This window comes from Nerophis lumbriciformis, linkage group LG37, assembly GCF_033978685.3.
Source record: "Nerophis lumbriciformis linkage group LG37, RoL_Nlum_v2.1, whole genome shotgun sequence".
Lineage (NCBI taxonomy): Eukaryota > Metazoa > Chordata > Actinopteri > Syngnathiformes > Syngnathidae > Nerophis > Nerophis lumbriciformis.
Genome location: NC_084584.2, coordinates 15,207,486 through 15,232,428, shown reverse-complemented (window position 1 = coordinate 15,232,428; position 24,943 = coordinate 15,207,486). Strand labels below are relative to the sequence as shown.

At 42.4% G+C, this 24,943-nt stretch overlaps 1 protein-coding gene across 4 annotated transcripts in view; it reads right to left on the bottom strand.

Moving 5' to 3' along the window:
• The window catches only part of macf1a (microtubule actin crosslinking factor 1a), a 438,368-nt gene that overhangs the window by 140,127 nt on the left and 273,298 nt on the right, over positions 1–24,943 (bottom strand). For all 4 annotated transcript variants that reach the window (XM_061930784.1, XM_061930787.1, XM_061930786.1 and 1 more), the window contains 14 exons: positions 24,576–24,893; positions 24,340–24,506; positions 21,152–21,308; positions 20,965–21,076; positions 18,779–18,841; positions 15,903–16,141; positions 15,685–15,814; positions 11,513–11,712; positions 10,940–11,432; positions 8,886–9,484; positions 6,370–6,558; positions 6,084–6,290; positions 3,133–3,450; positions 246–428 (listed from right to left, as the gene is read on the bottom strand). In XM_061930784.1, coding sequence (XP_061786768.1) covers positions 246–428; positions 3,133–3,450; positions 6,084–6,290; positions 6,370–6,558; positions 8,886–9,484; positions 10,940–11,432; positions 11,513–11,712; positions 15,685–15,814; positions 15,903–16,141; positions 18,779–18,841; positions 20,965–21,076; positions 21,152–21,308; positions 24,340–24,506; positions 24,576–24,893 — 3,375 coding nt within the window. The remainder of the gene's footprint in view (positions 1–245; positions 429–3,132; positions 3,451–6,083; positions 6,291–6,369; positions 6,559–8,885; positions 9,485–10,939; positions 11,433–11,512; positions 11,713–15,684; positions 15,815–15,902; positions 16,142–18,778; positions 18,842–20,964; positions 21,077–21,151; positions 21,309–24,339; positions 24,507–24,575; positions 24,894–24,943) is intronic.

Here is a 24,943-nt window from a genome sequence, read left to right as displayed (position 1 = left end):
TGTCATTTAAGGTTCCAGTTACTTTTATTGCAAATGTCAAATATGTGTGCAGACACAGGAATGTGGCAGCAACCACACGAGGGGGAAGGAAGGCAAAAACATTTCATTTGCTTTTTGGAATCGGAGGCGAACAAGCTGAAGAGTCTGATTTATGAACTGGTCTTTTTCTCGAGGATGTGACGGTTTAAATTGTGTGCGTGTGTGGCAAGTGTGCTCGGGAATAAAGAAGCTGGAAAGCAACGCACCTTGAACTCCTGCAGCTGCTGCTTGATGACATCCACCTCCGAGCCCACTACGCCCTGCGCGGCCAGCCCACCTTCGGCTGCTCCCAGCAGGCCTTGCAGCTCGCCCACCAGCCTGTAGAAGTCCGTCACCCTCTCTGCGGCGTCCTCGATCTGCACCAGCCTGGCCTGGCCGCGCTCGTTTAGCTAGAGAGGAAACCGTAACACAGATGACAGATTTTCAGTTGAATGGCTCAAACAATCAGCATCATTATTACATACTTGCCAACCTTGAGACCTCCGATATCGGGAGGTGGGGGGTGGGGGGGTGCGGGGGGCGTGGTTGGGGGCTTGGTTAAGAGGGGAGGAGTATATTTACAGCTAGAATTCCCCAAGTCAAGTATTTCATATATATATATATATATATATATATATATATATATATATATACATACATATACATATATATATATATATATATATATATAAGAAATACTTGACTACTTGACTTTCAGTGAATTCTAGCTAGATATATATATATATATATATATATATATATACCGTATATATATATATATATATATATATATATATATATATATATATATACCGTATATATATATATATATATATATATATATATATATATATATATATATATATATAAAAGAAATACTTGAATTTCAGTGTTCATTTATTTACACATATACACACACATAACACTCATCTACTCATTGTTGAGTTAAGGGTTGAATTGTCCATCCTTGTTCTATTCTCTGTCACTATTTTTCTAACCATGCTGAACACCCTCTCTGATGATGCATTGCTGTGTGGCACGCACAAAAGTGCCTTCATCAAATGCACTAGATGGCAGTATTGTCCTGTTTAAGAGTGTCACAACATTGCTGTTTACGGCAGACAAGCTGCTTTACGGTAGACGAAAACGTGACTGCTGTTGTTGCCATGCTGGGAGGACGTTAATGAAACTGCCTAACAATAAACTGCCTGAATTCCGGGAGATTTTCGGGAGAGGCGCTGAATTTTGGGAGTCTCCCGGAAAATCCAGGAGTGTTGGCAAGTATGCATTATTATTGGCCATTCAGCGTCACTTTAAGTACGTATTTTATATATAATACAGAGGAGTGTGGGGCTGGGCAAAAAAACAACATCAATATATATTGCAAGAGACACGTAATTGGTATCAATACAAAATTCGCTCGGTTAAACGTTTGAATTTTTGTTCTTTCTTTTATGTCGGAAGAAACCGGAAGTTGAACGCAGGAAGTGATCACTGATCAGTGGGAGTGTCACATTAACAGCCAATCAGGCAACAATATTAACTATCAAGTTTGGTGGCGCCATTATGTTTTCTCATGGTTGCTTTTTTTGCGTGGAATGAGAAGAGAAAGTAAAAATGAAGAAATTGTGGATAAAAGAGGGAAAGTCACCTCGACAGTATGACAATTTTTTTTTCTTTTTTCAAAATGTGGTCTGTAAATGATGCAAGGCGCTCGTCCCCACCAAGACCTTAGCTGCGCTCACCCTTTAGAGCACAGCTGTAACTTCCTGGCACTAAACCTGCAGAAAATAGTTCTTCCCAGGTTTCTCTGTGTTTACATTTTCACTCTTTATTAACCATTTCTTACATATTCCTTTATTTTTGCATCTTCATTTTAAGAGCTTATTGTTAAGTGCTAAATGTTTAGAATTGTGTCTATATTGATTGTTTGGGTGTTTTCCATGCTGGAGTTGACATTTCCTTTCCTTTCTGCCTCGATAAATAAGGGGATTATAATCATTTGAAATGAAAAAAATTAAATTTTTAATATATTTTTCAGCTGGTCTTTATTTTCAATAGGTCCTACAAAAATCAGTAATTATCGATATCGACTAGAGATGGCCGATAATATCGGACTGCCGATATTATCGGCCGATAAATGCTTTAAAATGTAATATCGGAAATTATCGGTATCGGTTTCAAAATTATCGGTATCGATTTCAAATAGTTACATTCATGACTTTTGAAAACGCCGCTGTGTACACGGACGTAGGAAGAAGTACAGAGCGCCAAAAAATCTTAAGGCACTGCCTTTGCGTGCCGGCCCAGTGACATAATATATGCGGCTTTTGACACACACAAGTGAATGCAAGGCATACTTGGTCAACAGCCATACAGGTCACACTGAGGGTGGCCGTATAAACAACTTTAACACTGTTACAAATATGCGCCACACTGTGAACCCACACCAAACAAGAATGACAAACACATTTCGGGAGAACACCCGCACCTGAACACAACAGAACAAATACCCAGAACCCCTTGCAGCACTAACTCTTCCGGGACGCTACAATATACACCCCCCACCTCAACCTCCTCATGCTGTCTCAGGGAAAGCATGTCCCAAATTCCAAGCTTCTGTTTTGAGGCATGTTAAAAAAAACAATGCACTTTGTGACTTCAATAACAAATATGGCAGTGCCATGTTGGCATTTTTTCCCATAACTTGAGTTGATTTATTTTGGAGAACCTTGTTACATTGTTTAATGCATCCAGCGGGGCATCACAACAAAATTAGGCATAATAATGTGTTCACTACACGACTGTATATATCGATATCGGTTGATATCAGAATCGGTAATTAAGAGTTGGACAATATCGGAATATCGGCAAAAAAGCCATTATCGGACATCTCTAATATCGACTGATGGAAACACTTGTATCGTTATACAGTTTGCAGACATACCGCCCAGCCCTACAGCAGTGTTCAAAATCCTTACAGTTATCCTAAATATGTATCTATGGACCACAAATTATTGTGCTGCGCAAATTCTGCCTAGCAACAAGCGTTTGTGGCACAACCAGGAAAATCAAAAAATGTAAATGTATAGATTAGCATCATTATCCTCTCACCTTCCCTGCCTGCCGACTCAGAGCCTCCGTCTCCCGCCGAAGAGCCAGCAGGTCGGGGGAGGAGCCCTCCCGCCGAAGCATGGCGGTGCAATCGGACGCGTGCGCTTCCAGCTCCGTCCTGAGATCGGCCAGACGCGACAGGAAGCCACCGAGTGTGTCCGCCTGCGAGGCCAGCGAGTCCGCGTCACGTCCGACCGGGCCCAGCGAGTCCAGCTCGTCGTCGAGGTCGGCCAGTCGCGAGAAGACGTCCCGCACGTGCGACTGGACCTCGCCAACGCCCTGCAGGCGGGACTCGAGTGTGGAGCAACACTGCTCGATCTGATGGAGGACAATGAAAGGGAACATCAGATGCACGTTTTCCTCTTTTATCTAAATCGTGCTTGAAAACCAAAAGCACAACGTGATGCAACACGACTCTAAATACAGGCTGACAACACCCACACCTGTTCTTCAGTCTTCCATGTTTTAAATAAATAGAAAACAACCTGTGGCGTTCATTTGAGGTCACCTGATGCCTGTGAACTTAACTGCATATTTTAAATTTTTTTGCTTTAAATTGTAAATAACTTGTTATATTTAAAGTGAAAAAGGGTTTGATGGAGCTATCCACAGAGAAAAAAAAGAGTGCTGCAACTAAGAATCCAGTAGAGGGCGATCTCTCACGCGTCAAATCAACATTTTTCAACAGGAAGATGCTTGGACATGACATTATGTTAAAAGTTTTAAATGTTTACATTGTTACAGAATATATTGTCATGTTGTTGTCAATGTTGACTGAGTGGCCATCCTTTTTTTTTTTGTAAATAAAAGTCATGCCTTTTGAAAAAATTGGCCTAAATGTATTTTTTCATCTTCATTTTAAATACAAAAATAATCGGTAAAAGGAAAAATAATCTATAGATTAATCGAAAAAAATAATCTATAGATTAACCGACTAATCGAAAAAAATAATCTATAGATTAATCGATAGAAAAATAATCGTTAGCTGCAGCCTTAACGTACAGTACTGAATACTTTACGTCATGACCACTACAATGTATCCGACGCGCTGATTGGTGTTCCTATTGCATTATACAAGTGGAGGCACGCTCTTGGGTGTACCTAATGAAGTGGCCAGTGAGATGTAAAACAGCACAGCAAGTGTTTTATGAAGCTAAACCAGAGTCAAATCTTTTGTACTTGAAAATTATAACTTTGAAACCAAAAGTTCACGTTTTGAAGGTAAATTTTGAAAAATACATCGTGGTATTAAAAAAAAAAAAGGACAGTTTTTCTGGTGGAATATAATATAATTTGGATCCACACTTATAATTATTTTGATTTAATAAAAATGTTTTACTTTCATATATTTCATTTTCATTCATTCATTTAATTTTTTTATTTTGTGTGCATCTTTGATCGATAGACAATTAAACCTCAGAAACTAAACACACATTTACACAACAATGCCTGAGAAGGAACAGGATGAAGAAAAATCTTATATTTTCCTGCCCCTTTTCAACATAATACATAGTCTTATTCGATGGATATCATACAAACCAAACAAATATATCCAAATATAATGAAAACAAACAAAAAAATACAACGAGTGAAGTGAAGTGAATTATATTTATATAGCGCTTTTCTCTAGTGACTCAAAGTGCTTTACATAGTGAAACCCAATATCTAAGTTACATTTAAACCAGTGTGGGTGGCACTGGGAGCAGGTGGGTAAAGTGTCTTGCCCAAGGACACAACGGCAGTGACTAGGATAGCGGAAGCGGGGATCGAACCTGCAACCCTCAAGTTGCTGGCACGGCCGCTCTACCAACCGAGCTATACCGGCAATATGCAAAACTTCATGAAGTACAAACCGAACAAAAAAAGTAATATACACCTCACGGGATGATACAAAACAAATACAAAACCAGACAAAAAAAACAAGTAAATTAATAAATATTAAGCAAAATTTCAGATTTAAATTACATTTTTTAGTTTCATTTTTTTTTTTTTCGGATAAAAATTCAAACTGAATTAGTTCCCTGAAGGCAACGTGACAGGGGACGCCCTAAACCTCCTGATTGGTCTGTCATGAGACCACGCTCCTTGCACCCGCTCCACTTTAAAAAAGGATCAAAAGTCTGAAACCGAAAAAACAAGATTTTAATCTGGGAAAAAAAAAAGGATTTGATTCTGAAAATAAACCATTGAAACTGTAAAAATGTTATTTCAATCTGGAAAAAAACACAGAAGCTCAAATATCAAAATATATAAAAGTGAAAAATAATTTTTTTTTTAATTCATTCAAAATAATGAAATGTAAATCAAAATGTATTTAAACTAAAAAAAATGGGTTCACTTTTTATTTAGAATATACTGATGAATTTTTCAAGATTCAACATCAAAACTTGAACTTTATATTTTAAATGCATTTTTTTTTCAAGTACAAAACTTTTGACCCTGATTTAGCTCCTTGGTAATCAAAAGAGGTTCATTAGGTCTTCAAAAAAGAATGCAATTTGTGCACTGTGTGTTTATTTCCGTACCTGTTCCGTAACAGTTGTAGCCGAAACCGTCAGGTACGGAAATAAACACACAGGTCTGGCTATAAGAATAACAAATTGCTTAGCTTAAGTGTTTGAGACACTAGTTTACATTTCAAACCATGATAAAGTGTTAAAAGGCCACAATGACCATATACGGTCGCAGGAAGTCAAAAAGCCAAACAGCTTTCAGTAGCTCTGCTTTCTTAAACACTTGACACACACCAAAACATTCTCACACACTTGTTCTAAACAGTTTAGCTAAACTGCACAGCATCATTCATTGCGGTTGAAGGCTTCTCCCCAGCTCCTATTCATTCTATTTCATACTTAAACAGCATTATAAGACGAGAATTACTCACCTCCACTGTTAACATGAACATTATTAACATGATCACAATTCAAACATGCAGTAAATATTATTCTCACCTTGTTGCCCACATCTTCATACTCCGTCTCCGTGTTCTTGGCTTGCTCCTGGAGCCTCTGCGCCCCCTCACTGTTCACCCCTGGACTCTGGGGGGCGTCCTGCACCAGCCCCTGGGCCAGGTCTCGCAGGTAGACCACCTGAGGCTGCAGGCACTTGAGGCTCTCCTGTTGGCTCCTCAGCCTCTCCAGGCTCTTGGCGCTACACGCCTGGATGACAAGAAGAAGCACATAGTTAAAGACAAGAGGGACGACGCCAGATGAGCCGTCTTCACTCTGCTGTCAGTACCTGCGGTCCTAAAGCCTCTTGGACTTCAATCTGGTGCTTTGCGGCCTCCAGCCGCCTCTCCACAGCCTGTTGGCCTTCTTCAAACTCTTTCAGGCGGCCCGCTAGCTCCTCCAGCTGCGACGTGCGGCTGTGGAGCCTCTCGCCCAGGCCATCCAAACGCCGGTTCAACTGCGCCTTCTCATCTCGTACCTGCAAACATTTTATTTTTACTATAACATGTAATTGAGCTGAACGATTAATTGACAAAGGGGAATTTTTTTTTTCTCCACCGTCAACCAGCATTTGAGTGACAGACATATTTTGATTGAATTGTTGAGCCTCGCGTCTTTTGCTTCCTTGCCAATGAAAAGTGTTTACAGGAAACAGCAAGTTTGTGTGCACTGCAGTAGAGGCAGTCAGTACGCTTGTGGAGGGGGGCGTGGTCTGCGGGCCTACATCGGAGCGGGGTGAGTAAGGACCGGCCTCGAAGCACAGCTGGCAGGTGATTGGATTACCCAGCTGGGGATGATTATCTAATCACCTGCCATTAGGGATGTCCGATAATATTGGACTGCCGATATTATCGGCCGATAAATGCTTTAAAATGTAATATCGGAAATGATCGGTTTCAAAATTATCGGTGTCGGTTTCAAAAAGTAAAATTAACGGAGTGGTACACGGACGTAGGGAGAAGTACAGAGCGCCAATAAACCTTAAATGCACTGCCTTTGCGTGCCGGCCCAATCACATAATATCTACGGCTTTTGACACACACAAGTGAATGCATGCATACTTGATCAACAGCCATACAGGTCACACTGAGGGTGGCCGTATAAACAACTTTCACTGTTACATATATGCGCCACACTGTGAACCCACACCAAACAAGAATGACAAACACATTTCGGGAGAACGTCCGCACCGTAACACAACATAAACACAACAGAACAAATACCCAGAACCCCTTGCAGCACTAACTCTTCCGAGACGCTACAATATACACCCCTCGCTACCCCCAACCCCGCCCACCTCAACCTCCTCATGCTCTCTCAGGGAGAGCATGTCCCAAATTCCAAGCTGCTGTTTTGAGGCATGTTAAAAAAAATAATGCACTTTGTGACTTCAATAATAAATATGGCAGTTCCATGTTGGCATTTTTTTCCATAATTTGATTGAATTGTTGAGCCTCGCTCCAGCGGGGCATCACAACAAAATTAGGCATAATAATGTGTTAATCCCGCGACTGTATATATCGGTATCAGTTAATATTGGTATCGTTAATTAAGAGTTGGACAATATCGGAATATCGGATATCGGCAAAAAAGCCATTATCGGACATCTCTACCTGCCATGCTTATTAGCAGCAGCCGGACCGAGACACAGTTGTTGGAGGAGGCGCACACTGGACATTGCCAGAGAGACTGAAAAGTTGTGTGCTGTCCTAGCGTGTGTGCGCTGCCAATAAAAGAAGACTTTGTTAACACCAGACATCCAGGCTGTGGGAGGATTTGTCAGCATCAGGTGAACCCACGGGAGAAAGACCTCCACAACGCTTATAACAAACACGAGTTGCATCTTGGAAAAAGTGTTAATGGCGACGACTGGGTCTGGGCCGATAATCAATAAGTTGAAAAATAAATGAAAATAAAGTTGAAATATTTTGCAGAGAGATATTTAACTTATTCAGTTACAATGATGGAAAGTGTAAGGATGGAAAGGACAATGCAGGTATAAATAGACTAAATATAGCGATATAAAATATAACATATATACGTAATATTTACATAATATATGTACAGTATATTATATATACTGATATATTATGTATACATCATATGTACAATATATAACAATTACCATGTACAATATTACATTATATGTGACAGCTGCAGCATAAAATAGAGAGTAAATCCAGCAGAAAATAGACATTAAAAACAAAGAAGTACCGTATTTGTCGGACTATAAGTCGCAGTTTTTTTCATAGTTTGGCCGGAGGTGCGACTTATACTCAGGAGCGACTTATGTGTGAAATTATTAACACATTACCGTAAAATATCAAATAATATTATTTAGCTCATTCACGTAAGAGACTAGACGTATAAGATTTCATGGGATTTAGCGATTAGGAGTGACAGATTGTTTGGTAAACGTATAGCATGTTCTATATGTTATAGTTATTTGAATGACTCTTACCATAATATGTTACGTTAACATACCAGGCACCTTCTCAGTTGGTTATTTATGCCTCATATAACGTACACTTATTCAGCCTGTTGTTCACTATTCTTTATTTATTTTAAATTGCCTTTCAAATGTTTATTCTTGGTGTTGGCTTTTATCAAATACATTTCCCCAAAAAATGCGACTTATACTCCAGTGCGACTTATATATGTTTTTTCCCTTCTTTATTATGCATTTTCGGCCGGTGCAACTTATACTCCGGAGCGACTTATACTCCGAAAAATACGGTTGTTTTTTTCTCAAAATTGTGCAGCACGAATGTAGAACATATTTAAAAAAAAAACATTTGCAGGTACCTCCTCTTCTCCGATGCAGCACTGCTCCAGCAGCTGATCAGCGGATGTGTTGAAGGCCTCCAGCAGCGGTGCTCGTCTTTCCAGGTCCAAGGAGAGTCCCCTGGCCTTCTGCAGGGCCTCATCCAGATCGGACGACTGGAGCGAAGGCTGGATCTCTGCGTCTTTGGCCTCACATTCCGCTAACCAGGGCGTGAGCTCGGCCTTGTGCCGCTGGTAACTTTCGGCCTTGCTCAGCGTGCTTTTCAATCTGCATTCACGTTCCGAAACCTTTCCGTTCACTTCCTCCCAGTCCTGCCGCAGTCGAGCCAGACGGGACTGCAGGGCGGCTCGCTCGTCCCCGCTGGCAGGCAGCGCGGCGAGCAGCGACACGCCCTCGCCTTGGATCAGCTCGTATGATCCTCGCTGGCTGGCCACGGCGCGCTGCATGTCGTCTGTGTCGGCCAGCAGCGAGCGGAGGGCGTCGGGCTGGCAGGGGAGCGAGTCGAGCGACGAGTCCCTAAGTTCCGCCTGCCGGTCCAGCCACGAGCGCAGGTCCTCAAACATCTGCTGGAACTGCTGAGTGGAGGACAGCGCGGCCTGGAGCTGAGACAGACCATCAGCTGTGGGGAAAACCAGCGCAGAGTAAATCCATGTGAAGTGAAGTGAATTATATTTGTACAGCGCTTTTTCTCTGGAGACTCAAAGCGCTTTACATAGTGAAACCCATTATCAACATCTTTTAAGCTACATTTAAACCAGTGTAGGTGACACTGGGAGTAGGTAGGTAAAGTGTCTTGCCCAAGGACACTACGGCAGTGACCACACCTGCCAACCCTCCCGATTTACCCGGGAGACTCCCGAAATTCAGTGCCCCTCCCGAAAATCTCCTGGGGCAACCATTCTCCCGAATTTCTCCCGATTTCCACCCGGACAATAATATTGGGGGCGTGCCTTAAAGGCACACTGCAAAAAAGTAAGTAAGATGAAATATCTCAAATAAGGGTGATATTTGCTTATTTTCTGTCTGATAAGATCATTCTTCTCACTAAGCAGATTTTATGTTAGAGTCTTGTTTTGGTCCTAAATGATCTCAGTAAGATATTACAGCTTGTTGCTGAGATTTTATGACTTATATTGAGTAAAACACATTTGAAACTAGAATATCAAGTGTTGCAAAGCTGTGTCATCAACACTCACAAGTATACAACTACTTTTTTAAAGTAATAATTTCTTACTTCAAGCATGAAAAAAATGCTGCCAAGTGCATACCATTATGTCAAGATAATGGCACTAGCATTTACTTAATTTAAGAATATTTTTCAACATATTGAGCAAGAAGCTCAATATGTTGCTCAACATATGCTCAATATTTTTTTCTACCAAGAAAAGTGCACTTGTTATTAGTGAGAATATACTTATTTTAAGGTATTTTTGGGTTCATTGAGGTTAGCTAATTTTACTTGTTTTGGAAAGTTTTGACAAGCCGAATTTTCTTGTTCTATTGGCAGATAATTTTGCTTAATTCAAATAAAATACCCCTAATGTTTGTATTTTTTTTTTCTTGTTTTTGAACACTGACGTTTTGCAGTGCACTGCCTTAAGCGTCCTCTACAACCTGTCGTCACGTCTGCTTTTCCTCCATACAAACAACATGCCGGCCCAGTCACATAATATATGCTGCTTATACACACACACAAGTGAATGCAAGGCATACTTGATCAACAGCCATACAGGTCACACTGAGGGTGGCGTATAAACAACTTTAACACTGTTACAAATATGCGCCACACTGTGAATCCACACCAAACAAGAATGACAAACACATTTCGGGAGAACATCCGCACCGTAACACAACATAAACACAACAGAACAATTACCCAGAACCCCTTGCGGCACTAACTCTTCCGGGACGCTACAATATACCCCCCGCGCCCCCCATCTCCCGAATTCGGAGGTCTCAAGGTTGGCAAGTATGGCAGTGACTAGGATCGCAAAAGCTGGGATCGAACCTGGAACCCTCAAGTTGCTGGCACGGCCGCTCCATGTGCCATGTGATCAGAATCGTATTGACGTACCCGCACGATCCTCCAGGTTCTTCAGAGGCCCGCTAACGCTCTCCAGACGTTTCTTCAGCTCGTCCTTCAGGTAAGGTTCCACCACGATGGCGCTCAGCTCCTGACAGAGCCGCTCCGCCTCGGCCAGCTCGGACCTCCGCCTCTCCAGCTCTGAGCGGATCTCGCCCGTCTCCTGCAGGCGCACCTTCAGCTCCTCGGGCCGCGCGCTCAGCGAGGCCTGAGCATCCAGGCGATCGGCGAGGGCCGTCACGCTGGAGGAGAGCTCGCGCAGCAGAGCCTGGTACCGCTCGCTGGTTCCCTGCGCCTGGCCGATGTGCTCGGACCGCCGTGCGAGCCTGCTGGTCAGGTCCTCCCACTGCTGCGAGACGGAGTCCAGCTCGGCTCGAACCTCCTCCTGCTCCTTGGCGTCTTGGGTCTGGGAGAGGATGCCCTCGGCCGACTGGGTCAGCTCGTCAAACTGTGGCCTACGGGTGTCGAACTCCCGCAGCATAAACTACAACAAAAGCAGTTATTATTTCTGACCATAATTGTGTTACCTTGGCAACATCATCATCATAGTCTGGCTCCACACACCTGGACTTGTTGTTTCTGCGTGTTCAGCATGTTCGGGTCGATGCTGAGCGGTCCCAGCACGCTCATCATCAGCTCCTTCTCCCTCAGCCAGGGGCCCAGCTGAGATGCCGCCGATGTAAAGCTGCCCAGCCTGTCGGCGCACGCCTCCAGCTCCGTCTGCCGGCGGGCTGCCGTCTGATTGGCCGAGAGCCAGCGGGAGTCTAGGGGAGGTCACCAATTGTACAGCGATCAGACCTTATAACTCCAGGAACATCATGGAATTATTTATAATAATAAATAATAATAATGAACGCACTTTAAAATCTCAAAGTGCTACAAAGTATTAAAAAAAATAATAATAATAAATTAGAAAGAAAATATAATAGAAAATTCAAATAGAAAATAAAAAATTAAAAACACTAGATAAAACAGAAACATAGATACAAATAGAATTAAAAGCATGAAAGCACTGGATAAAACAGATAGGCAAGCAGTGTATTTAAAAACAAGAAGGCAGAGAAATTAAGATAAAAGCTGTGCTAAAAAGGTGTTTTTTTATTCCCTTCTTAAAGGGGAACATTATCACCAGACCTATGTAAGCGTCAATATATACCTTGATGTTGCAGAAAAAAGACCATACATTTTTTTAACCGATTTCCGAACTCTAAATGGGTGAATTTTGGCGAATTAAACGCCTTTCTAATATTCGCTCTCGGAGCGGTCACATCGGGAAGCAATCCGCCATTTTCTCAAACACTGAGTCAAATCAGCTCTGTTATTTTCCGTTTTTTCGACTGCTTTCCGTAACTTGGAGACATCATGCCTCGTCGGTGTGTTGTCGGAGGGTGTAACAACACGAACAGGGACGGATTCAAGTTGCACCAGTGGCCCAAAGATGCGAAAGTGGCAAGAAATTGGACGTTTGTTCCGCACACTTTACCGACGAAAGCTATGCTACGACAGAGATGGCAAGAATGTGTGGATATCCTGCGACACTCAAAGCAGATGCATTTCCAACGATAAAGTCAAAGAAATCTGCCGCCAGACCCCCATTGAATCTGCCGGAGTGTGTGAGCAATTCAGGGACAAAGGACTTCGGTAGCACGGCGAGCAATGGCGGCAGTTTGTTCCCGCAGACGAGCGAGCTAAATCCCCTGGATGTCTTGGCTCACACCGTCCCTTATGCCACCGAAGATGATCAAGAGAAGAATATCGACCCTAGCTTCTCTGGCCTGCTGACATCAACTCCAAAACTTGACAGATCAGCTTTCAGGAAAAGAGCGCGGATGAGGGTATGTCTACAGAATATATTAATTGATGAAAACTGGGCTGTCTGCACTCTCAAAGTGCATGTTGTTGCCAAATGTATTTCATATGCTGTAAACCTAGTTCATAGTTGTTTGTTTCCTTTAATGCCAAACAAACACATACCAATCGTTGGTTAGAAGGCAATCGCCGAATTCGTCCTCGCTTTCTCCCGTGTCGCTGGCTGTCGTGTCGTTTTCGTCGGTTTCGCTTGCATACGGTTCAAACCGATAAGGCTCAATAGCTTCAGTTTCTTCTTCAATTTCGTTTTCGCTACCTGCCTCCACACTTCAACCATCCGTTTCAATACATGCGTAATCTGTTGAATCTCTTAAGCCGCTGAAATCCGAGTCTGAATCCGAGCTAATGTCGCTATAGCTTGCTGTTCTTTCCGCCATGTTTGTTTGTATTGGCATCACTATGTGACGTCACAGGAAAATGGACGGGTGTATATAACGATGGTTAAAATCAGGCACTTTGAAGCTTTTTTTAGGGATATTGCGTGATGGGTAAAATCTTGAAAAAAACTTCGAAAAATAAAATAAGCCACTGGGAACTGATTTTTAATGGTTTTAACCCGTCTGAAATTGTGATAATGTTCCCCTTTAAAACGGTCGACCGACTGTGGTGCTCTAAGATGGTCGGGGAGAGCGTTCCAGAGTTCGGGTGGGGTCGAGCAGAAAGCCCGGCGGTCCAATGTTTGTAAGTTTGTCCTGATGGGTTTGAGGAGGTTGGTGTTTGATAGATAGTACTTTATTGATTCCTTCAGGAGAGTTCCCTCAGGAAAATTAAAATTCCAGCAGCAGTGTACAGAATTGAGATATCATTTAAAAAGTAAATAATGGGGGTATAAATGGAAACACAATAGAAAAATATTACAATAAGAATAAAAATAAAAAGCAACAATGAGAATAAAAATATAACAGTAAAATAAAAATATAACAAGAGAAACTAGACAGTAGTGACCATGTTGTGAAAAAGTATTGCACTGTTATTGTTTTGCATCCCCTGTCATCCGAGTACTCCCCCTCCTCCCCAGAGAGGAGTTGTACAGTCTAATGGCGTGTGGGACAAAGGAGTTTTTGAGTCAATGAGTCCTGCACTTGGGATGAAGCAGTCTAGCACTGAACAGGCTCCTCTGGCTACTGATAACGGTATACAGAGGGTGACCGGCATCATCCAGGATGCTCACTAGTTTTTCCACAGTCCTCTTCTCTGCCACCGTCACCAGTGAGTCCAGTTTTATTCCGATCGTAGAACCGGCCCGCCTGATCAGTTTCTCCAGTCTGTAGCTGTCCTTCTTAGATGTACTGCCCCCCCAGCACACTACGATGTAGTACAGAACACTGGCAACCACAAACTGGTAGTACATCCACAAGAGTTTTTTTTACAAATGTTGAAGGAGTACAGCCTCCTCAGGAAGTACAGCCTGCTCTGTCCTTTCCTGTACAAGTGGTTTGAGGAGCGGAGGTTGCGGGTAGGAGGTTGAGGGGAAACTAGGTCCTTGAGGTAGGAGGGGGCGATGCCGTAGATGCATTGGTGTGTTAGCAGGTTAGGGTTTTTCTCAAAATTGTACAGCACTAATATATAACATATTTTAAAAAAAAACTTTTGCAGGTACCTCCTCTTCTCCGATGCAGCACTGCTCCAGCAGCTGATCAGCGGATGTGTTGAAGGCACTAATATTACCGTATTTTTCGGACTATAAGTCGCAGTTTTTTTCATAGTTTGGCCGGGGGTGCGACTTATACTCAGGAGCGACTTATGTGTGAAATTATTAACACATTACCGTAAAATATCAAATAATATTATTGAGCTCATTCACGTAAGAGACTAGACGTATAAGATTTCATGGGATTTAGCGATTAGGAGTGACAGATTGTTTGGTAAACGTATAGCATGTTCTATATGTTATAGTTATTTGAATGACTCTTACCATAATATGTTACGTTAACATACCAGGCACGTTCTCAGTTGCTTATTTATGCCTCATATAACGTACACTTATTCAGCCTGTTGTTCACTATTCTTTATTTATTTTAAATTGCCTTTCAAATGTCTATTCTTGGTGTTGGCTTTTATCAAATACATTTCCCCAAAAAATGCGACTTATACTCCAGTGCGACTTATATGTTTTTTCCCTTCTTTATTATGCATTTTCGGCCGGTGCGACTTATACTCCGGAGCGGCTTGTATGTCTTTTTCTTCGGACTGGGCGACTAAAATAGTATCAATATACTAGCCAAGTAATCGATATCAATAAAAAATGCATTGGAGAAAATGTTGTGTAACTTTTTTTCTTCTACATCGAAAGAAAGCGGAAGTTGCAAAGCGAGGTTGGTTGCATGAACAAAGGCACTCGCTCTCTGGTAACCGAGCAACGCAAGATTATTGATCAGTGGGTGTGACACGCTAACAGCCAATCAGGTAACTGTATCAACTATCACGTTTGGTTGCGCCATCTTATCGTCTTGTTGATTCTTTGCATGGAGTGAGAAGAGAAAGTAAAAATGAGTGCCGCGGAGAGCAAAAAAAAATTGTCAATAAAACAGTTATTTGTATTTCTTTAAAAACGAACCGTAGTCAGACCAATGTGTTCTGTAAATGATGCAAGGCGCTCGTCCCCACCAAGACCGCTAATACCACACCACCTTAGCCATGCTCACCCTTTAGAGCACAGCTGTAACTTCCTGGCACTAAAACTGCAGAAAATAGTTCTTCTCAGGTTTCTCTATGTTTACATTTTCACACTTTGCACTATTTTGTTACATTTATTAATCATTCCTTATTTTTGCACCTTCATTTAAAGAGCTTATTGTTAATTGTTCAATATGATTTCACAATTTTACAAAAAAAAACACTGCTTTAATGCTTTTAGCGACACATACCGATGTCCTGCAGCTGTTGTCGCCAGCCGTCCGCCTCGGGAGAGTCTGGGTTGTCGGCGATGAGCTTCCTCAACGTTCCCTTCAGCTCCTCCACCCGGCCAGAGTGCTCAGCCAGCTCCGAGAGCAAAGCCTGAGGTCATCCGATATCGTAAATTAGTCATTGAAAGATGCAAAGGTGTCGAAAAATCTGTGTGTGAGGAGCAAAAGAGGAGGCTTACCTTGTTTTCCTGAGCCTGGGCGCGCACCACCTCCGGTTTGGATGGGGAGGCGGTCTGTCCCTGTTCGAGGCTGACCTCCTTGTCTTTCAGCCAGTTCTTGAGCTCCTCGGTGCCCCGTCTGGCCTTTTGCCTCAACTCCAGCGAGGCCTGCTGACGGCCGAGATGCTCCTTCAGGTCTACGCCCAGCGCCTCGTGTCGAGTGTTCACGTCCGACACGGCCACCTGGATCTCCGTCAGGTCTGATGACATGGCACCACAATAAAAACATAATAATTAAGCAAGCTGACATCCAGATGTTGCAGCTAGACAAGTTCCCCTCGTGCTCACTCACCTTTGCAGGTGTGAATGCCATTTGTTTTTTGAATCAATCCAACAAAACAATACACAACAATACCACAACAATGCAATCCAATTCCAAAATCAAACCCGACCCAGCAACACCCAGAATAGCAACAAACAGAGCAATTGAGAGGAGACACAAACATGACACAGAACAATGCAAAAGTAGTGAAACAAAATGAATATTATCAACAACAGTATCAATATTAGTAACAATTTCAACATAGTGATTAAAAATCCCTCATTGACATTATCATTACAGATATTTATAAAAAAAGAAAAAAGAACAATAGTGTCACAGTGGCCCACACTTGCATCGCATCTCACAAGCTTGACAACACACCGTGTCCAACATTTTCCACGAAGACAAAATAAGTCATATTTTTGGTTCATTCAATAGTTAAAACAAATTTAAATAATGGATCCCATGTACCCCGCCTTCCGCCCGAATGCAGCTGAGATAGGCTCCGGCACCCCCCGCGACCCCAAAAGGGACAAGCGGTAGAAAATGGATGGATCCCATATTCCAATATATGACTCATTATTATCTAAACTAAATGCAGTTTTTTCTACTGATATCATCTCCATAGCTTGTGTGTACCAGTCAGAATGTGTTGGACTATTTTTTTAAAATATTACCCTTTTTGTTATTATGCATATTGAAAGAAAGGCATTTTTACTCTTTGATGACACGTTACTAAATTGATGGAGATCCCCAATAATACAAGTTTGCAGTGTCAATGGGATGTTTATATTAAGGAATGTGATTGCTTCTTTTGTTGTTTTTAACCATAACTCTTTTATTCTCTGACATTCCCACAATAAATGAACAAGAGTTGCCTTAACTCGCACTTTTTAATGAATTTACCTTTTTTGAAGGGCTATCCCGCCCTAGCAACATACTTGCCAACCCTCCCGATTTTTCCGGTAGACTCCCGAATTTCAGTGCCCCTCCCGACAATCCCCCGGGGCAACCATTCTACCAAATTTGTCCCGATTTTCACCCGGACAACAATATTAAGGGCGTACCGTCATAGCACTGCCTTTAACGTCCTCTACAACCTGTCGTCATGTCCACTTTTTCCACCATACGAACAGCCCAGTCACATGTTGAATGAGGCTTCTGCAGACACACGTGAGTGACATATTTGGTCAACAGCCATACAGGTCACACTGAGGGTGGCCGTATAAACAGCTTTAACACTGTTACAAATATGCGCCACACTGTGAACCCACACCAATCAAGAATGACAAACACATTTCGGGAGAACATCCGCACCGTAACACAACATAAACACAACAGAACAAATACCCAGAACACCTTGCAGCCCTAACTCTTCCGGGCTACAATAATACCCCCAACCCCGCCCACCTCAACCAACGCACGGAGGGTTGGGGGGGGCAGGTTTGGTGGTAGCGGGAGTGTATATTGTAGCCCTTAAGAGTTAGGGCTGCATGGGATTCTGGGTATTTGTTTTGTTGTGTTTATGTTGTGTTCTCCCGAAATGTGTTTGTCATTCTTGTTTGGTGTGGGTTGACAGTGTGGCGCATATTTGTAACAGTGTTAAACTTGTTTATACGGCCACCCTCAGTGTGAGCTGTGTGGCTGTTGACCAAGTATGTCTTGCAGTCACTTACGTGTGCACAGAAGCCAAATACAACATGTGACTGGGCTGGCACGCTGTTTGTACAGGTTGTAGAGGGCGCTAAAGGCAGTGTAATCACGGCACGCCCTTAATATTGTTGTTTGGGTGAAAATCGGCAGACATTTGAGAGAATGGTTGCCCTGAAATTCGGTAGTCTCCCGGAAAAATCGGGAGGGTTGGCAAGTATGACGCTGTCAAGCGCCATTCATATAAAACTCGCGGGCCGCACTAACATAAAATTTTCATATTAAGGTGCGGGCCGCAAAACTACGTCCGCAAATCTAAAATGTTTAAGTCCATCATTCATTTCTGGACACATGCATCATTTGCATTTCTAGTATGGTGTTCATTTATTATTCCATAAAATAGTTTAATTAAGTTCTTAAATGTAACTTGATTAAAAAGTGCATCTTCCAGTTCATGGCTATTTAAAGACATACTTTCAGAGGATATGCATTTATTTACAGCGTGTTTTAAAGAGATAAAATTTTTAAAATGATTTCTGGGTACATTATATTGATCAACTAAATCATTGAACGGTTTAAAAGAGTTTTTATTAATAATATGATGAGGTTTAGTAATACCTCTGTCTTTCCATGTTGTCCATTTAACCACATTTTTATTAATTATGATATTAGGATTGTACCAAAGTGGTTGATTTACAGATGTCATTGGGGTGATTCCAAGTATTTTCTGACACCGTTTTAAAATATTAAAGGTGGCTTCTATTGAGCTCTGCCTCAATTCATTAGGTATCTTTTTAATATAATACAGACGGCCACCTGGATCTCCGTCAGGTCTGATGACATGGCACCACAATAAAAACTTAATAAATAAGCAAGCTGACATCCAGATGTTGCAGCTAGACAAGTTCCCCTAGTGCACACTCACCTTTGCAGGTGTGAATGCCATTGACGCTGCTGGCACCTGCGGAGCCGTTGATTTGGGGTGTGCCTGTGAAAGACACACACACTTGAGTGGGACAGCTGCATGTGAGCGCATCAGTTGTCTTTGACCTAATATTCTGGTTGTAAGTTAAGCTAAGGGATACTGAAGCCATGATAAACTGCACAGAAATTATTCGTAATTCATCTTCCATCCACACAAAACCTTTACCTGGGGAACACCTCTTGTACAAACGGACTAAACCATGGGTGTCCAATTTTTTTCCACCAAGGGCCGCATTTGAGTTCAAACCCCGCCCGAGTCATACCAAAGACTATAAAAATGGGACTCATTACCTCCCTGCTTGGCACTCAGCATCAAGGGTTGAAATTGGGGGTTAAATCACCAAAATGATTCCCGGGCGCGGCCACTGCTGCTGCCCACTGCTCCCCTCACCTCCCAGGGGGTGAACAAGGGGATGGGTCAAATGCAGAGAATAATTTCGCCACACTTAGTGTGTGTGTGACAATCATTGGTACTTTAACTTTTAACTTAATTACCAAAAGTCAAAGTATTTGGGGGGCATTTTGATGATTTTTTATTTTGTAAGGGAAAAAAAAAAAGATACTACCTATATTTACGAAACTTGGTGTCTGTTGTGTGTTAGTGGTGACAAAAAGTAGCATTACTAGTTATTACAGAGGTTTTGCGGCCCCCTGGCAGTTTTGATGGCCTGCAACATAATGTTGCAAAAAAATAACGCTAAAAATATAAGAAAAAAGACAATGTAATGAGAATGTCAATGCACGGTCTCATGTCCACTTTAGGGCTGGGCGATATATCGATATACTCGGTATAGCTCGCCTACAGAAAAAGTGTGAGCACCCCTGCTCTTGTGTCACAAGCGGAGGCGCGCTCTGTGTGTGTATCTGGGTGTGGGGACGGGAGGGGGGGTGCGCTATACAACGTAAATCGTTGGCCAACCAAAAAGTAACCACAGAACACTATATGGTAATAGTGTTCTGTGGTTACTTTTTGGTTGGCCAAGTGGACGTGACGACGGGCTGTCCTCACTCAGGTCCGCACGGACCTGGAGGGGGCGTGCCTTAAGTCCGGCTGGAAATCCAGAGAAATTCGTGAGAATGGTTGTCCCGGGGAGAGGCACTGAAATTCGGGAGGGTTGGCAAGTATGAGATATTCTCACTTCTTTTCTTTTGTCGAGCACAAAGAAAAGAACATTTTAGTTAAATGTAAGTTGTGTCTTGGATCAAAGATCCCGTCTACTGCCCAAAACAACAATTCAAATCTGTGTATGTCACGTGTGACATCCTTAGGTGAAGCCAGGTTTACAGCTATGTTATTATGCTGTTTGTTACTTATGTATGTTATGTTGCAGCTATTTAAAATAGTTGTGTCAATTTGTTCTGGCCTGAAATAAATTGGCCCTTTGAAACATATCTTTGTCTTTGTGTGTTGTATGTAGACCACATTGCTTAGCAGAGTTCAGTGATGCGATCAACAGATTGTATTATTCTCCAGTGCAATAACAGTACTGAAATGAAGGCTAAAAGGGCATTAATGGGAGCTTTTGAAAAAAAAAGTAACTAAATAGTTACCTTTCACAGTAACGCAATACTTTTTGGTGTAAGTAACTGAGTTACTTTTGAAATAAATTAACTAGTAACTAACTAGTTACTGGTTTACAGTAACTAACCCAACACTAGTTATGAGTATTATATTTTCAGCTTTTCATTCATTAAATTAAGATTTTCCCTTTTTTCCTTATATTTTTACTGATTTTCTAACGGATCGGTTGTGTGCCAACAAAACTCGAGCTGCGGGCCGCACTTCGGACACCCCTGCTCTAAACTAAGATATAAAAGACTTGTCTTGGACGGCGTGGCGAAGTTGGTAGAGTGGCCGTGCCAGCAATCGGAGTGTTGCTGGTTACTGGGGTTCAATCCCCACCTTCTACCATCCTAGTCATGTCCGTTGTGTCCTTGGGCAAGACACTTCACCCCTTGCTCCTGATGGCTGCTGGTTAGCGCCTTGCATGGCAGCTCCCGCCATCAGTGTGTGAATGTGTGTGTGAATGGGTGAATGTGGTAATACTGTCAAAGCGCTTTGAGTGCCTTGAAGGTAGAAAAGCGCTATACAAGAATAACCCATTTATCATTTATTTATTATCTTACCAGTTTTGGTCTGCGGTGCCGTGATCTCAATGACTTGGGCCTCCAGCTCCGAGCCGTTCTTATTCAGCTCCTGGACCCTGCCTCCCTGCGACTCCCACTCGTTCAGCAAGTCCTGAAGGCACCATCGCAGTCGCATTAAAAAAAGACAGTCCCTGAAGGCAGCACGACGTGTGTTCTGCGGACCCACCTGGAGCTGCTGCACTCTCCTCTGCAGCGCCTCCGTGTTGACGCTCACCTCCTTGGAAGGAAGCTGCTCCTGCGCTGCCTGAAGCCACCTGAGGAGGGAGCAAGAGAGGCCGCGGAAGTGGAGCAGCTGCTGCTCGCACGCCACGATGGCGGCCAGTCTGCAACAAAGAGTGATTGCCAAGGGGTTAGGACTTTATATCTTAGTCCTATCTTTATCATCAAGTAATGTAAGCATGTAACAAATTCACTCGTTCATTTCTGAGCCAATAGCTCACAGGTGGATTGGTGATGTTCAAATTCATGCGATGCTGTGGCTTGTTACCATAGCAACCGCATTGGAAAATGCATTTTTGCAAATGTCGGAAGTGGGGTGTGCTCTGAGAGTGTTTTGGACTTTCATAAACGATGAAATCTCCATCAGTCTGCCAAAGACTGTCATTATTGATTGCCTCAATCAAGAAATAACCTTTCAATGTTTTTACAACAACGTTTTCTTGTCAAATTTAAGGCAATTCAAAGTGCATAGCGCACAAGATTGCCATAAGGCAAAGCTGTTTTTTTACGACTTTGGTGACAACGACTCAATCCCACTGGTCCTACCGGGCACCGATTCGGATAAAATCCAACAATGCCATGTTAAGATACCTGGGTTGATGTCACGCCCGGATGCCGACTCAGCCAACTTCGGCACTTGACAATCACTCCAGCAGCACTGAGAGCAGACCCAGTCAACCTCTCGGTAATGTTGGAATTCTCAATGCCAACCATGGAATTTCTTTAAAAAAAACACTCCATAGCAAGGCTCTACTTTTCTGAAAATGTGTTAACTTGATGCCAATTTATATTAGCTTTGCCATTGACATGCTACTGGTTAGCATTAGCGATTTTACATGGCAAATTCAACACCTTCAAATTTGTTCATGAAAACTACAACTAAGATGCACGTTACAATCCAACAGCAGGTGCGCAATAAGTACAATACTTTGTAGGGCGCAACAGACAGTAAAGCCTGAATTGTCCCACACACTATACCAGTGGTTCTTAACCTTGTTGGAGGTACCGAACCCCACCAATTTCATATGCGCATTCACCGAACACGAACCGTAATCATAAAATGATATTATATTAAAGAAATACTAATAAACATATATTTTACAAACGGAAAGTTACAGGAATGTACATATGATCCCATGTTTACATCTCATTGTGCAACATGTGAATGTTTTAGTGGGAACTAAATGCAATATCTGAAAGGGGTACAAATTATTTCCAAAGTAGGACCCCCACCCAGACATATAATACTAGTACACAGCTCATGAAAAACAATATGTTATAGTCATTGTAAGTGGGCCAAAACACTTATATTAGAAAATAATGTCATGGAAATGACTGCTGTCATTTGATTACAATAATAAAACATTGAACATGTTATTTAGTCAGGTTTGGTGGTCACAGTGCATGTGCACGTCTGACGTCGCTCACATGCGCTCCACCGAATGCTCAAGGAGTTTACACATATGGAAAGTTAGAGGTAACATTGTTTGGGGGTATCCATAATCAACGACAGGGAGAAGTTTTTATTTACACGATGAGTCGGGTGTGTCTTGACCTCTGCGGCGGAGGCTCTGCCGAACCCCTGAGGCCGACTCACCGAACCCTTAGGGTTTGATCGAACACAGGTTAAGAACCACTGCACTATACACTGTGCACACAATAAACTATACACTACTGCCATCTACTGTCTTAGACTTGCAACTGCAATTGCAACATTGTGTCATATTTGCAAGTGAGACTCAGAAATGTGATAATGACACAAAACACAACAACTGCACAGCAGTTACCGGTATTATAATCAGCTCATTTTCAAATTTTGCAATAAAAAATGTATTTTCTTATCATGAACAATTAATAATTCAGGCCATTTTAACCTCTAAAGGCTTAGTAGCCACATACGTGGACAGCACCTTTTAGCTCTTATTTCCAAAACTGTGTACACTACTGAATTGGGGTCTTATGCCGCTTATGTGGACACTTATACTGCCATCTGGTGGTGTCAGAAGAGTATAACAATACAATACAATGGAATTTGGAAAAAAAAAAAGTGTAAAAATAGCATGTCACCACACATGAAGTACACGTTTGTGTACTTATGGACTAAGTACACTATATCAAAAGATGATTTTTAGTTTTTATTCTGATTAGGGTCTAATAAGCCCAAATAGCAAAGAGAAATAAAAAAAGCATGTAAACAAACAGTTTGGGCTTTAAGAGGTGACGGAGGCAGATAATTAGATATATCCATATTTGTGTGTTACTTCTTTATTTTCATAGTCATATTACAAAACAGCTAGTGTTCTTTATTTGTTATCTTTTGGTTGTCTGCAAGTATTGTGTGCCAACTTTTAAGAATGTGAAGGGAGAGATCTTCTCTGCTTCTCGTCTAAAACCGACTTTAGATAATAAACAAAAGGGACCTGGAGTGAGCTGAGAGAGAGGGGGAGTAGCAATAAATCATTTTTCTTATCTTCTCCTGTGCCCAGCTGTGGAGTAAGAGGGACAAGGAGGGTGGGGGCAAGAGAGACGTTATAGAAGAGAAGATCTACGTATGTGGGATTTAGACCATTTTAGCTGCGCGAGTGAGCGCTTCTGTACGGGATTTGGTCTCAAGTTTATTTCCAAAGGCTTTGGAAATAAAATGACAAAATACCCATTCTGTCTCTGGTGGTTCTTCTACTCAGCTTTATGTGTCATCAAAAGAGCTTGGGAATGACCAGCAACTTGAATTCCCTGGGAGGAACAACTGGTCAAAACGCAACAGAGGTTAAAGGATAGAGAAGCTATTTCTATTGGGCACTGTACTTGTTTTTATTGAAACATTATTTTTTACCTACTTCGTCTTTTTATGTTTAACCTGTTTTTCAACTCATTCTTGCTAAAGAGATTTTAATCACAATGAGTTTTTAACTGAAAAATTTAAAAAATATATATATAATTTATAAACACACACAAAAGTACCTAAAAATTGGTACCGCTTAGTACCGTTATTGATTCCTAGGTACCGGGAATCGGTACCGCATTGGTTCAAATGTGAACGGTACTCATCGCCATAGCAACAGGCGCCCTGAGCTTGCAAATGTGAGTAAAAATGTGTTTTTTCGGAGTGAAATGTCTCCATCAAGACGTGTTCACCTTTGGTTGACGTTGTCCTCCAGCTGTTTGAAGTCCTCGGTGACTCCTTTGACGTGATCTACTAAACTTTGGGTGGGACCCAAAACTTGTGACGTGCTGAGTTCTTCGCCCAAATTGCAGAAGGACTTGAGCTGCATGGCCTCCTGTTGGAGCTCCAACTTCACTTCCTGTGAAAAGACATCCATTAGTCCAAACATTGTGGGGCTTTCAAGTCTTTGCTGTGCACTTGTGCAGACCTCCACAGTCTGCCTGTAATCCTCCACGCTGCGATCGGGCTGACCCGCCGGACTAAGAGCCTTCATTCGGCTCTGGGTGAAGACCCGCAGGTCTGCCCCAAGTCGCTCGTAGCTCTCCAGCCTTGGCAGCAGGGTCTTAAGCTCCGCCTCCCTCTGCGCTTGGCTGGTCTGGGCTGCGGCGAACCTCTGGGTCAGCTCGTCCAGCGATCCTTGCAGGCCCGAGGCTGTGGAGGCGTCGGGGCTCTGGAGTAGCTTGGAAACTGAATCCCGTGTCGCCTCCACGCTGCCTTGCCTCGAGAGCAGCTCTTGACGAAGTTTCTGGTTAGGGAAAACAAAAGTTTGAATTTGTCCTGGAGAAGTTCCACACA